General features: G+C 70.2%; 4 protein-coding genes across 5 annotated transcripts in view; all 4 read right to left on the reverse strand.

Annotated features, from left to right (window-relative positions):
• Nucleotides 1-145: 145 nt before the first annotated feature.
• Nucleotides 146-2,832, reverse strand: LOC308181848 (pancreatic polypeptide). Of its 2 annotated transcripts, XM_080565561.1 has the most exons (3): nucleotides 1,827-2,832; nucleotides 1,160-1,340; nucleotides 146-353 (listed from the first exon to the last, which is right to left on the reverse strand). In XM_080565561.1, the coding sequence occupies exons 2-3, from the start codon at nucleotides 1,336-1,338 to the stop codon at nucleotides 290-292; spliced, it is 243 nt and encodes an 80-aa protein (XP_080421687.1). In that variant the 5' UTR covers nucleotides 1,339-1,340; nucleotides 1,827-2,832; the 3' UTR covers nucleotides 146-289. The 2 variants fall into 2 exon arrangements, with proteins under 2 accessions (XP_080421687.1, XP_080421688.1); XM_080565562.1 differs by lacking the exon at nucleotides 1,827-2,832 and having other exon boundaries at nucleotides 1,160-1,787.
• A 1,386-nt stretch (nucleotides 2,833-4,218) lies between these two features.
• Nucleotides 4,219-8,316, reverse strand: LOC308181814 (peptide YY-like). The gene is made up of 4 exons (XM_080565467.1): nucleotides 5,799-8,316; nucleotides 5,103-5,290; nucleotides 4,647-4,718; nucleotides 4,219-4,502 (listed from the first exon to the last, which is right to left on the reverse strand). Exons 2-4 carry the CDS (start codon nucleotides 5,288-5,290, stop codon nucleotides 4,478-4,480), a joined length of 285 nt encoding a protein of 94 aa, XP_080421593.1. The 5' UTR covers nucleotides 5,799-8,316; the 3' UTR covers nucleotides 4,219-4,477.
• Nucleotides 8,317-8,469: 153 nt separating this feature from the next.
• On the reverse strand, nucleotides 8,470-10,949 carry TMEM101 (transmembrane protein 101). Its single transcript, XM_080565466.1, is given in 7 exon segments — nucleotides 8,470-8,770; nucleotides 8,773-8,869; nucleotides 8,955-9,101; nucleotides 9,176-9,244; nucleotides 9,246-9,317; nucleotides 9,319-9,358; nucleotides 10,700-10,949. Coding segments are annotated over 7 exon segments (771 nt in total). The 5' UTR covers nucleotides 10,837-10,949; the 3' UTR covers nucleotides 8,470-8,561.
• Nucleotides 10,950-10,984: 35 nt separating this feature from the next.
• UBTF (upstream binding transcription factor) overlaps nucleotides 10,985-11,010 on the reverse strand; it is a gene marked incomplete at its 3' end in the record, with an annotated part of 16,413 nt that continues 16,387 nt past the window's right edge. Inside the window, 1 exon segment of the mRNA XM_080564768.1 lies at nucleotides 10,985-10,998. Within this exon segment, the coding sequence (XP_080420894.1) occupies nucleotides 10,985-10,998 (14 nt within the window).

Consider the following 11,010-nt stretch of genomic DNA (forward strand, 5'->3'; position numbering starts at 1 on the left):
CCACCCCACGTGTCCCCCCCCATGCTGTGTGTCCCCCCATGCCATGTTCCCCCCCCACATGCCGTGTTCCCCCCCCCACGCCGTGTCCCCCCCCCACACGCCGTGTCCCCGGTGTCCCCAGCACAGCCCCCCCCAAGCAGGCAGAGGCAGGAGGCGGCTGCAATGGGGTTTATTGGGGGGCTGGGGGGGCAGGGGGAGGCATGCTGCAGGTGCAGCGGGGGCCGGGGGTGTTTGCCCCCCCCCTCCCCCGGGCTCCTCTTCGCCCGCTCGGGGCCGCGGTCGCCCCTTCTCAGCACCCGGCGGCACCCACGGGATCCTCGCACAGCGCCCGGCTGCTCGACCGCCTGCCGTACCTGCAAGGGGGGGGGGGAACATCACGGGGGGCAACGGGGGGGGGCGCGGCGCACCAGGGGAGCAGCAAGCAAGGGGTGAAGTGATCGAGGGTGCAGCCAGGGAGCACGCTGCAGGGGAGCTGTGAATTGCACCGAGAGAGGCGTTGCAATGTGGCGGGTGCTGCAGCAGGGTTGAGGGTTGCAGCGGGGAGCACGCTGCAGCAGGGGTTGCATCGCAGCAGGGAGCTGGTTGCAGCCGCTGAGCAGGGTGCAACGAGGGGGAACGGGGTGAGGCAGGGAACGTGCTGCCACGGGGCACATTGCGACAGGGGAGCGCGTTGCAAGGGGAACTGGTTGCAAGAGGGAAGCGCATTGCAACGGGTGGTGCAGTGCAACGGGGGAGCACGATGCAATGGGGGGCACGCTGCAAGGGGGGGGCATTGCAGTGAGGATCTGGTTGCAGTGGGGGAGCAAGTTGCAGCAAAGGAGCACAGTGCAACAGGGGGTGCATCGCAACGGGGATGCAGGTGCAAGCAGGTTGCAAAAAGGGGCGTGTTGCAACGGGGAGTGCATTGCAACGGGATATCATTTGCAAGGGGGAGTAATTTGCAACAAGGAGTGCATTGCAAATGGGAGTGCATTGCAACAGGGGGTGCTTTGCAATGGGGAGCGTGTTGCAACAGGGAGTAATATGCAACGGGGAGTAATTTGCAACGGGGAGTGCATTGCAATGGGGAGTAATATGCAACGGGGAGTAATTTGCAACAGGGAGTGCATTGCAATGGGGAGTGCACCGCAGCAGTCCGCACACCCCCCCCACCGCTCACCGGTGCCGCGTGACGACGTTGAGGTACTGCTGCAGGTCGTTGTAGAAGCGGACGAGGTCCTCGACGGGGGCGTCGTCCCCGGGGTAGGTGGGCTGCGAGGGGCCGGCGGCAGCGGGGTGCCCGGCCAGCAGCGCCAGGCAGCAGGCCAGGAGCAGCAGCGAGGCCCAGCGGGGAGGCATGGCTGCGCCCGGGGCGGGGGTGTCAGCCCCCTGCGCCTCGGGGCCGAGGGCACACGCACGCTTGCACACTCACACTTATGCATGCACACACGTGCACCAAGTGCATGCTTGCAAGCACGCACAGACGTCGCATGCACACACACGTACGCAATGCATGCACTCTTGCACACACACACACTTGCAGCATATGCACGCATGCTTTGCACACACACACCCCGCTCCCAGAGTACGCAACCCTGCAGGGAAAGCTCCTCTCCCAGAGCACCCACAGCCCCGCTTCACCCCTACGCACTCACGCTCGTGTGCACGCCGCAGATCACACCCATGCACAGTCTCAGCCTTGCACGCATGCGTGCACACCGTTACACAGCTGCATGCACACCCCCTGCCCCAAATCCTCCCGCTTTCCCCCCCCATGGGCACTGCCCCCCAATCTCCCCAGCACCCAAATCCCCCCAGGACCCCCCCCAGGCCCCAGCACCGCTCACCTGCTTCCACGAGCGGTGGCACGGGGACGCGCTGAGACGGGGCACACGGGGGACACGGGGGACGGCTCCCTGGCGCCTCGGTGCCACCGCGGCCACCCCGGCGCTGTCCCTTATATCCCCCGTCCCCTGTCCCCCTGCTGATGTCACCCCGCGGCCGGGTTGCCAGGGGGGACCGGGGGGCAGCGGCGGGGGGGACGGGGACACCTGGCCCCTCGCCCGGCCCTGGTTAATGTTTGACGCTGGGGCTGGGGGCACCTGGGGGGGGGCGAGGGGCCGGCTGCTGAACCCGGAGCGTCTCTGCCCCGGGGGGGGGACGGAGGGACAGGGACAGAGTGGGGACGGACGGACGGACAGAGGGGCGGCGGGGTGCAAGGCTGGAGGGACAGGGGGCAGCAGGACAGAGGGACGGGGGGCAGAGGGGTTGGGGGCCCCCCCAGTCAGCACCCACCGTGGTGCAGCCCCACGCCAGTGCACCCAGCACCCATGGCCGGTGCACCCAGTGCTCCCTGCACCCCGTACCAGTGCACCCAGTGCACCCCTACCAGTGCGCCCAGCACCCTGTGTGCCCAGCAACCAGTGCACCCAGTGCCCACTGCACCCTGCACCCCGTACCAGTGCACCCAGTGCACCCAGTGCACCCATACCAGTACGCCCAGCACCCAACGCACCCATACCAGTGTTCACAGTGCCCCCCAGCACCCCATACCCAGTGTTCCCAGTAACCAGGTCACCCATACCAGTGCACCCAGTGCTTACTGCACCCATGCCAGCATTCCCAGTGACCCCCAGCACCCCATACCCAGTGCTCCCAGTATCCAGTGCCCCCAGCACCCCCTCACACAGAAGACCCCAGCACCCAGCGCACCCATACCAGTGTTCCCAGTGACCCCCAGCACCCCACACCAGTGCCCCCAGCACTCCCTCACACAGAAGACCCCAGCACCCCCGTACCAGTGCTCCCAGCACCCACCACAGCACCCCCCCCACCCGCAGCACCCCGTGCACCCCTACCCCCATCCCCAGTGTGCCCCCCCATGCCCAGAGCACCCCGACACCCCGCTGCTGGTGCACCCCTGCCCTCAGCGCGGCTACACCCCGATACCCAGCCCATGGAGACCCCCCACACACACCCCTAGCACCCCCTGAGCCCCCCTGCCCGCTCTTTCCCTCCCTCCCCGCTCCCCCCCCCGCAGCCCCTCTGCCCCTCGCCCCCCGCTGCTGCTCCAGCCCCGCAGCCCCCCCCTCGCCGCTCCCTTCTGGCCTCCACCCACCCCCATGCACACCTTTCCGCCCCCCCCCCCAGCACCCCCCTTCTTGCCTGCAGCCCCCCCACATCCCTCTCTGCGTCCCTCCCTCCTTCCCTCCATCCTCTCCTGCATCCCTCCCTCATCTCTCCTGCATCCCTCTCTCCTTCCATCTTCCCTGCATCCCGAATCCCTCCCTCCCGCCATCCCTGCCCGCATGCCCCCATCCTCTCCTCCCTTCTTCCCTGTCCCTCCTTCCATCCGTCCGTCCTCAGCATCCCTCTCTCCCTCCATCCCTCCCTGCACCCTCCACCCCCCCATCCCTCCCTGCACCCCTCTTTCCCCCCCCTGCATCCTCCCATCCAGCCTCCCGTCCTCTCCTGCCTCCTCCACTCCGTCCCTCCTTGCACCCCCTCCATCTCTCTCCATCCTCCTCCACTCCATCCCTCCCTGCATCCTCCCATCCTCTCCTCCCTCCCTCCCTCCCTCCCTCCCTCCATCCCTCTTTCCGTCCTCCCATCCTCTCCTCCATTTCCCCACCCTCTCCTGCATCCTCTGCTCCATCCCCCCCCCAAACCCCTCCACCCCTCCGTCCCTCTTTCCATCCTCCTCTGCTCCGTCCCCCCATGCCCCCCTGCATCCCTCCGTCCCTCCCCACACTCCCCTTTCCGTCTTCCGCATCCTCCCATCCTCTCCCGCACCCTCTGCTCCATCTCTGCCCCCCCCTGCATCCCTCCATCCCTCTTCCCATCCTCTTCCACTCCATCCCTCCCTTCACCCCCGTACTCTCCTCCATCCTTTCTTGCACCCCTCTTTCCAGCCTCTCCTGCATCCTCTCCTCCATCCCTCCTTGCCTCCCCCCATCGTCCTCGCACCCCTCCATCCCTCTTTCCATCCCCCACCCCCCATCCCTCCCTGCACCCCTCTTTCCATCCCCTGCATCCTCCCATCCATCCCCCCATCCTCTCCTGCACCCTCTGCTCCATCTCCCCCCCCCGCACCCCTCCACCCCCCCTGAACCCCTCCACCCCTCTTTCCATGCTCCTCCATCCCCCCCGCACCCCTCCATCCCCCCCGCACCCCTCCATCCCTCCCTCCTTCCCCCCCCCCCCCCCCGCCCCCCCCAGCACACGAGGGGGTGCCCACGCTCTGCTCTTTATTGCCACTGGTGACAACGTGCGGGGACCGCGCGGGGCTCCCCCCGACAGCAGCGGGGAGGGGACGGGATGGGGGTTCCCCCCCCCACCACCACCATGGGACACCTCCAGGGTGGGCTCTGGGGGCTCCCGGCCCCCCTGCATGGGGCTGGGGCTGGCCCCGGCTGCTGGGACCCCCGGGGGAGCCACCGGGGGGGGGGGGGGGGGATTGGGGGGATTTGGGGGGTTTGGGGGGGTTGGGGGCAGCCGGTCACCACGCGGTGTCAGCGTCGTACCTGTGGGAAGAGCTGCCGTGAGACCCCCCCCTGAGACCCCCCCGGCACCGCCAGGGCCCCCACCCTGGGGTGCAGAAGGGGCCGCAGCCCCCTTCCCAGGGAGGGGGGGGGACAGGGACGGGGATGGGGGGGGGGGGCACTCACCAGGACCTGTCGCCGGTGGCCCCCAGGAGCAGCTCCGACACCAGGGCCTCGGGGCTGGCGCGCTTGCCGTACCTGCGGGACACGGGGACGTGCAAAGGGGCCTCGCACGCGGGCGTGCAAGGGGGAGAATTGCACGTGGGTGTGCACGGGGGGGGGCTCGCACGGGGGTGTGTAAAGGGGGTGTGCACGTGGGCATGCAAAGGGGGCCTCGGGCGTGGGGGATGGACGTGGGCGTGCAAAGGGGGCATTGGGCGTGGGTGTGAAAAGGGGCCTTGCACATGCATGTGCAAGGGGGAGAATTGCACGTGGGTGTGCACGGGGGGGCCTCACACGTGGGTGTGCAAAGGGATCGTGCACACGGGCATGCAAAGGGGATCGTGCACGTGGGCATGCGAAGGGGGATGGACATGGGCGTGCGAAGGGGATCTTGCACGCGGGCGTGCAAGGGCCGCTCACCTCTGCCGCGTCACCAGGTTGATGTAGTGGCGCAGGGCCGAGAAGTACCTGGCCAGCTCCTCGGGGGACGCGTCCTCGCCGGGGCTCTCGGGTTTTGGGGGGTAGGCGGCCCCCAGCGTGCCCAGGCACAGCAGGGCGCAGAGCGCCAGCACGGCCAGCACGCGCCACGGCCTCGGGGACGTCACCATCTGGGGGGGGGTGGGACAGGGATGGGGGGGCTCGGGGGGGGTCGCCGGGTCCCGGGGTGTCACCCCCAGACCCCTCGGGTGGCCTCGTCCCAGCCTGGAGTGGCTCTGCCCCACGGCAAAGCCCCCGTCCCCGTGGGGATGCAGGGACCCCCCCGCACCAGGACCCCGCCAGGGGCACCCCCAAAGTCCCCAGGGGGACACAGCCCCCCCAGGACCCCCCCTCACCTCCCAGAGGGAACATCTCCCCCCCCCCCCAAAGGGACACATCCCCCCCAGGACCCCCCCCCACCCCCCAAATGGGACATCTCCCCCCCCCCCCCCAAAGTCCCCAAGGGGACACATCACCCCCAGGACCCCCCCAGAAGGGACATCTCCCACCCCCCACCCCCCAAATAACCCCCCCCCCAAGGGTGACCTCCCACCCCAGGGACCCCCCTCCCCATAGGACATCACCCCCCCACGTCCCCCCCCCGTCCCCCAGCCCCGTCCCCGCTGTCCCCGCACTCACGGTGGAGGCAGCGAGGTGACAGCGCGGGGACACGGCGGGGACACGGACACGGCGCCTCGGCTCTTATAGGATCGGGGGGGGCCGCCGGCTCCTCCCTCGGCCGTGACCCACCCGGGGCACAGCGGGACCACGGCAGCCCCCCCCCCCCCGCCACCCCCCCCCGGCTCTGGGGCACGCACGCCTGGTGCCAGCGGCTGTCACCGTGTCACCGAGCCGCGGGGCGCAGGGCTGTGCCGGAGCGTGACACCGAAACCGGGAAGGGACCGAGCTTGGGGCTTGGGGGGGGACAAATTGGGGGGGCAGATGGGGGCTGGGGTGTCACACGGACACGGCACGGGGACGGGGGAACTGACACGGCACGGGGACAGGAGGGCACGGGGATGGGCATGGATGTGGTAAGGGGACGTGGCACGGGGACATGGCAGGGACGTGGCACAGAGATGGCACGGACACGGCACGGGGACAAAGGGCAGGGGATGCAGCTGTGGGTGTGACACAGACACGGCACGGGGACAGGGCACGGGGACAGGGCACGGGGACAGGGCACAGACACGGCATGGGGACACTGCACAGACATTGTGAGGGGACATGGCACAGGGACATTGCACGCGTGGCACACGGACGGGGCACAGACATGGCATGGGGACGGGGCACGGGGACAGGGCACGGGGACAGGGCACAGACAGGGCACGGGGACAAAGGGCAGGGGACACAGCTGTGGGTGTGACACAGACAGGGCACAGGGACAGGGCATGGACGTGCTGTGGGGACATGGCATGGGACAGGGCACAGACAGGGCACGGGGACGCAGCCACGATGTGGCACGGGGATGTGGCACAAGCACGGCCCGGGGACACAGCACGGGTGTGGCACAGGGACGGGGCACAGGGACACGCCATGGATGTGGCACAGGGACAGGGACACAGCCCGGGGACACAGCACAGACACCGGCGCAGGGACAGGGCGCAGGGACGGGGACACGGATGTGGCAGGGGGATGCAGCAATGGCACCGGGTGGCGCGGGGACAGGGGGTGACACCCGGCCGCAGCACAGAGGACCGGGGGTGACACACAGTGACGGCACGGGGACGGGGGGGTGACACGCAGCCACGGCACGTGCGACAGGCTCAGGGGACGGCAGCGACGCGGGACGTGGCACAGGGACATCGGCCACGAGCACGGCACAGCCGTGACACGGCACGCGCCACCCCGGGGGGACGGGGACAGGGATGGGGACCCAGCCACGTCCCCTCCGCCACTGCGGTGACACGTCCCCATGGAGCCAAGAAGGGGCCACCGAGGCCACCGCGAGGGGCTGGGGGGGGGGACAAGGTCCCCAAACCACCCCCACGCCGAGGGAGGGGACGGGGGGGGGACGCGGCCGCGGGGGTGCCACCAGCCCCGAGCCGGCCGTCACCCCCGCCGAGCAGCGGGGCAGGGGACAGCCGGTGGCAGTGCCACCGCGGCGTGGGGACGGCTGGTGGCAGTGCCACCGCGGGGGGGGGGGTTGGGGGGGGGGCCGTGGCCGCCCCCAGCGCTGCGGGAGGAGCCCGAGGCGCCCCGCGGGGTGCAGCCGGGAACACGCGAGGCCCCGGCACGCAGCGGGACGGTGGCACGAGCACGGTGTCACGGTGTCACAACGGTGTCACACGGTGTCACACGCACGTCCCCGGCTCTGTGCTGTCCCCCCCCCCCCCCCACGTGCTGGGAGGACAGGGGGGTGCAGCCCCCCCCCCCCAGCACCTTTCACGTCCCCGCGGTCGATGGGAGGTTTGATGGGATCGATGGTGTTTTAATGGGATCCAGAGGGGGGGCTTAATGGGATCGATGGGGGCTGCGTGCCCGGGACACACCGCGCCCAGCCCTGCTCCGGGGGGGGTGCTGAGCCCCCCACCCACCCGAGACAAGGGCTGGTGTTGTCCCCAATGTCCCCAAGGGGACCAGGATGCCCCCCACCCCCCCCCCCCATCCCACTGTCCCTAAGGGTCCAGGACACTGCCGCTCCTGTCCCGCAGCACCGCCGCTGCCCCACGCAGGGGGGGGCGGTTTGGTGGGGGGGGGGGACAGAGCAGGTGTGGGCCCCCCCCAGGCCGGGGCAGGGAGGGGAAGCGCCGTTTCTGCCCCATTTCCCCGCAGGGACAGCAAACAGCTGCCTTCCAAAGGTCACAGGATGGCTCTGCACCCAGGCCCCCCCCGGCAGGTGGTGGGACAGGAAGGGGGGGGACACAAAGCGCGGTGTCACACGCGTGTGTCCACCCCCCCCCCCCCCCCCCCAAAAAAAGCCCAGGAGGTCGGAAAAGCAAACAGGGCGCTGCCCGCTCGCCCGCGCTTTATGGCCCCCCGCCTTCCGCCCGCGGCGCATTAGGGCCCCCCCCGGGGCGGAGGCCGCCCCTTATCGCCCGGCAGCGCCCTGTTTGCTCGGCCCCCGCGCGCTTCCGATGCACCGCCGCCTGCCCAGCGGGGCGGCAGGAGGGGCTGTCACCACCGGGGGGGGGGCTGTCACCACCGGGGGGGGGCTGTCACCGGCTGGGGGGGTGCCAACCCCCTCGCTCAGCCCCCCCCCCGGGGTCAATCCGGCAGCGAGGGCGGCCCCGTGCCTCAGTTTCCCCAGGGGAGGGAGCGGCGGTGGCGAGCAGCTCGGCGGAATGATTGAGCACTGGGAAACCAAATATATATAAAAAAAAAAGAATAAATAACGGTTCTTTTTGTTTAAAAAAAAAAAAAATAGGGGGAAAAAAAGAAGGGAGAGGCCTCCGGGGGCGCTCAGCCGTCGGTGGCGAGGATGACGACGGCGCCGAAGATGCCGACGCTCTGCCCGATGAGCTTCATCTGGTTCCAGAACTCGACGCGGCGCGCCCGGTGCCAGTAGGCCAGGTTGCCGTCGATGAGCAGGATGCCGAGGGGCAGCAGCACCGCCAGCACCTGCGCCGCCGCCCGCACGTAGCAGCCCGAGAGGAAGGCGAGCGCCAGCAGCCGTAGACGACGAAGAGGAGCTGCAGGGTCAGCTCCCCCCCCAGGATGTGGTTCAGGTAGGCCAGGCGGTCCTCCGTGCTGTGCTGCAGCGAGTACGCCTGCGCGGAGGGGTCAGGGAGGTGGCGCGGCTTCCAGGAGACCCCCAAAACCCTCCCCCCGGACCCCCCCGGACCCCCCTGATACCTGGCAGATGAGGTAGATGCCCAGGAAGACCTGGCCCGTGGACTGCAGCGAGCGGCTGCGGGGTTTCTGCCGGTACAGCTCGCCCGCGCCGCTCGCCAGGATGAGGAAGCCGCCGATGATGGCGATGGTCCGCGAGTACATCCGCACCTGGGGGGGGAGGAGGAAAATAAACACCGGGACCCCCCCCAGAACGCCACAGGGGGTCTCAGGGGGTCTCTCACCTTGAGCCAGTCGCCGTAGTGCGCGTGGCCGCCGACGTGGGCGGCGTAGGTGGCGAGGGCGAGCTGCAGGCGCGGCGCCCAGGGCGAACCAGCGGCGCTTGACGCCAAAGGACATGAAGCTGGCGCACAGCACGGCCGCCCCCCATGTCCACGTACAGGTACGGCACCGGGATGTCGGGCTGCCTAAGGGGGGGGCGCAGGGGGGGGGGCACCGGGGGGGGCGTCCTGGGTCTGCCGGCACCCGCTGAGCACCGCCCTGCCCCACGCCCAGCCCCACAGAGGACTCCCCCCCCCAGCCGCCCCACACCAACCAGCGCCCCCGCCCCCATTCCCACACTGACCCTGCAGCCCCCCCCCCACTGCCCCAAGGCCCCTCAGAGCTGCCCCCCCCCCCCCACTTAACCCAGTCCCCCCCCCCCAGCCCGGCTCCCCCACGGGCCCTACCCCCCAGGACCCCTCAGCCCCACCCCCACCCCGCTGCCCCCCAGCCACCCCACAACTCCCCCGGCCCCACACCAACTGCAGCTCCCCCCCGGCTGCCCCACAGTAACCCCATGCCCCCCCCCCCCCGTCCCCCCCCAGCTGCCCCCCAACTCCCCCAGCCCCACATCACCCCCCAGTCCCCAGCCGCCCCACAACCACCTCACAGCTACTCCCAGCCCCACACTGTCCCCAGTCCCAACTGCCCGACACCACCATATCCCCAGCTGTCCCCCGACCCCCCCAGCCCCATACCTACTCCCCATCACCTCCAGCCCCACACTGCCCCCCAACTCCCCCAGTCCCACACCACCCCCCACCTCCCCCAGCTGCCCAACGCCCCCAGCCCACGCCCACCTCATAACTCTCCAGTCCCCCCAAAACTGCCCCATAACCCCCCAGCCCCACACAGCCCCCCACCTACCCCATGCCCCCAATTACCCCCATAACTCCCCCAGCCCCATACCTGCCCCACACCGCCCCCAGCCCCCCAGCTGCCCTCAAGTACCCCATAGCTCCCCAGCCCCACACCGCCCCCCAACCCCCCACCTGCCCCACACCGCCCTCAACCCCCCAGCCCCACATCGACCCCATAACACCCCCAGCCCCATGTTGCCCCCAACTCTCCCAGCCCCAAACTGCTCCCAGACCCTGCCCAACCCCCCCAGCCCCTACACCAACCCCACATTGCCCCCCAATCTCCCCAGCTGCCCCCCAACAGCCCCACGCCCCCAGCGCCCCCCAACTCCCCCTGCCCCACACCTGCCCCAGTCCCCTCAGTTGCCCCACACCAACCCCATGCCCCTAGCCACCCCTCAACCCCCCCAGCCCCACACCGCCCCCAGCCCCACACAGCCCCAACCCCCCCAGCCGCCCCCCAACTCCCCCAGCCCCACACCTACCCCATGCCCCTAACTACCCCAGAACACCCCCAGCCCACACTGCCCCCAGCCCCACCCCCATGCCCCCAATTACCCCATAACTCCCACGTCGCCCCCATCTCCCCCAGCCCCGCGCAGCCCCCAGCCCCCCCAGGCCGCGCACCGCCGCCCGTCGGCCCGCTCCGCGCAGAGCAGCAGCCCGCTGAAGCAGTGCCAGAAGGGGAAGCGGGTGAGCAGCACCCCGCCGCCCGCCGTCAGCAGCCGCAGCGCCCGCCGCCGCCACCCGCGCCCGGCCGCCATCGCGCCGGAAGCCCGGCCCCTTCTCTTCCGCCCGCCCGCCGGAAGTCCCGCCCCTTCCCCGGGAGGCACTTCCGGCGCGGCCCGCACAAAGCCACGGCGCCAGAGCCGGGGGGGATGGTATAAAAACCAAAAAAACCGTACAAGGATTTTATTGTTTTTGTGCTAAACAACGCT

Source organism: Anser brachyrhynchus (assembly GCF_964034855.1).
Source record: "Anser brachyrhynchus genome assembly, chromosome: 22".
NCBI classification, from domain to species: Eukaryota; Metazoa; Chordata; class Aves; order Anseriformes; family Anatidae; genus Anser; species Anser brachyrhynchus.

Coding starts and splice junctions, on each gene's coding strand:
- LOC308181848 (XM_080565561.1), bottom strand. CDS start 1,338: ATGCCTCCCCGCTGGGCCTCGCTGCTGCTCCTGGCCTGCTGCCTGGCG. Junction 354..1,159: donor AACGTCGTCACGCGGCACCG/GTGAGCGGTGGG, acceptor CCCCCCTTGCAG/GTACGGCAGGCGGTCGAGCA.
- LOC308181814 (XM_080565467.1), bottom strand. CDS start 5,290: ATGGTGACGTCCCCGAGGCCGTGGCGCGTGCTGGCCGTGCTGGCGCTC. Junction 4,719..5,102: donor AACCTGGTGACGCGGCAGAG/GTGAGCGGCCCT, acceptor CGTGTCCCGCAG/GTACGGCAAGCGCGCCAGCC. Junction 4,503..4,646: donor GCCACCGGCGACAGGTCCTG/GTGAGTGCCCCC, acceptor CTCTTCCCACAG/GTACGACGCTGACACCGCGT.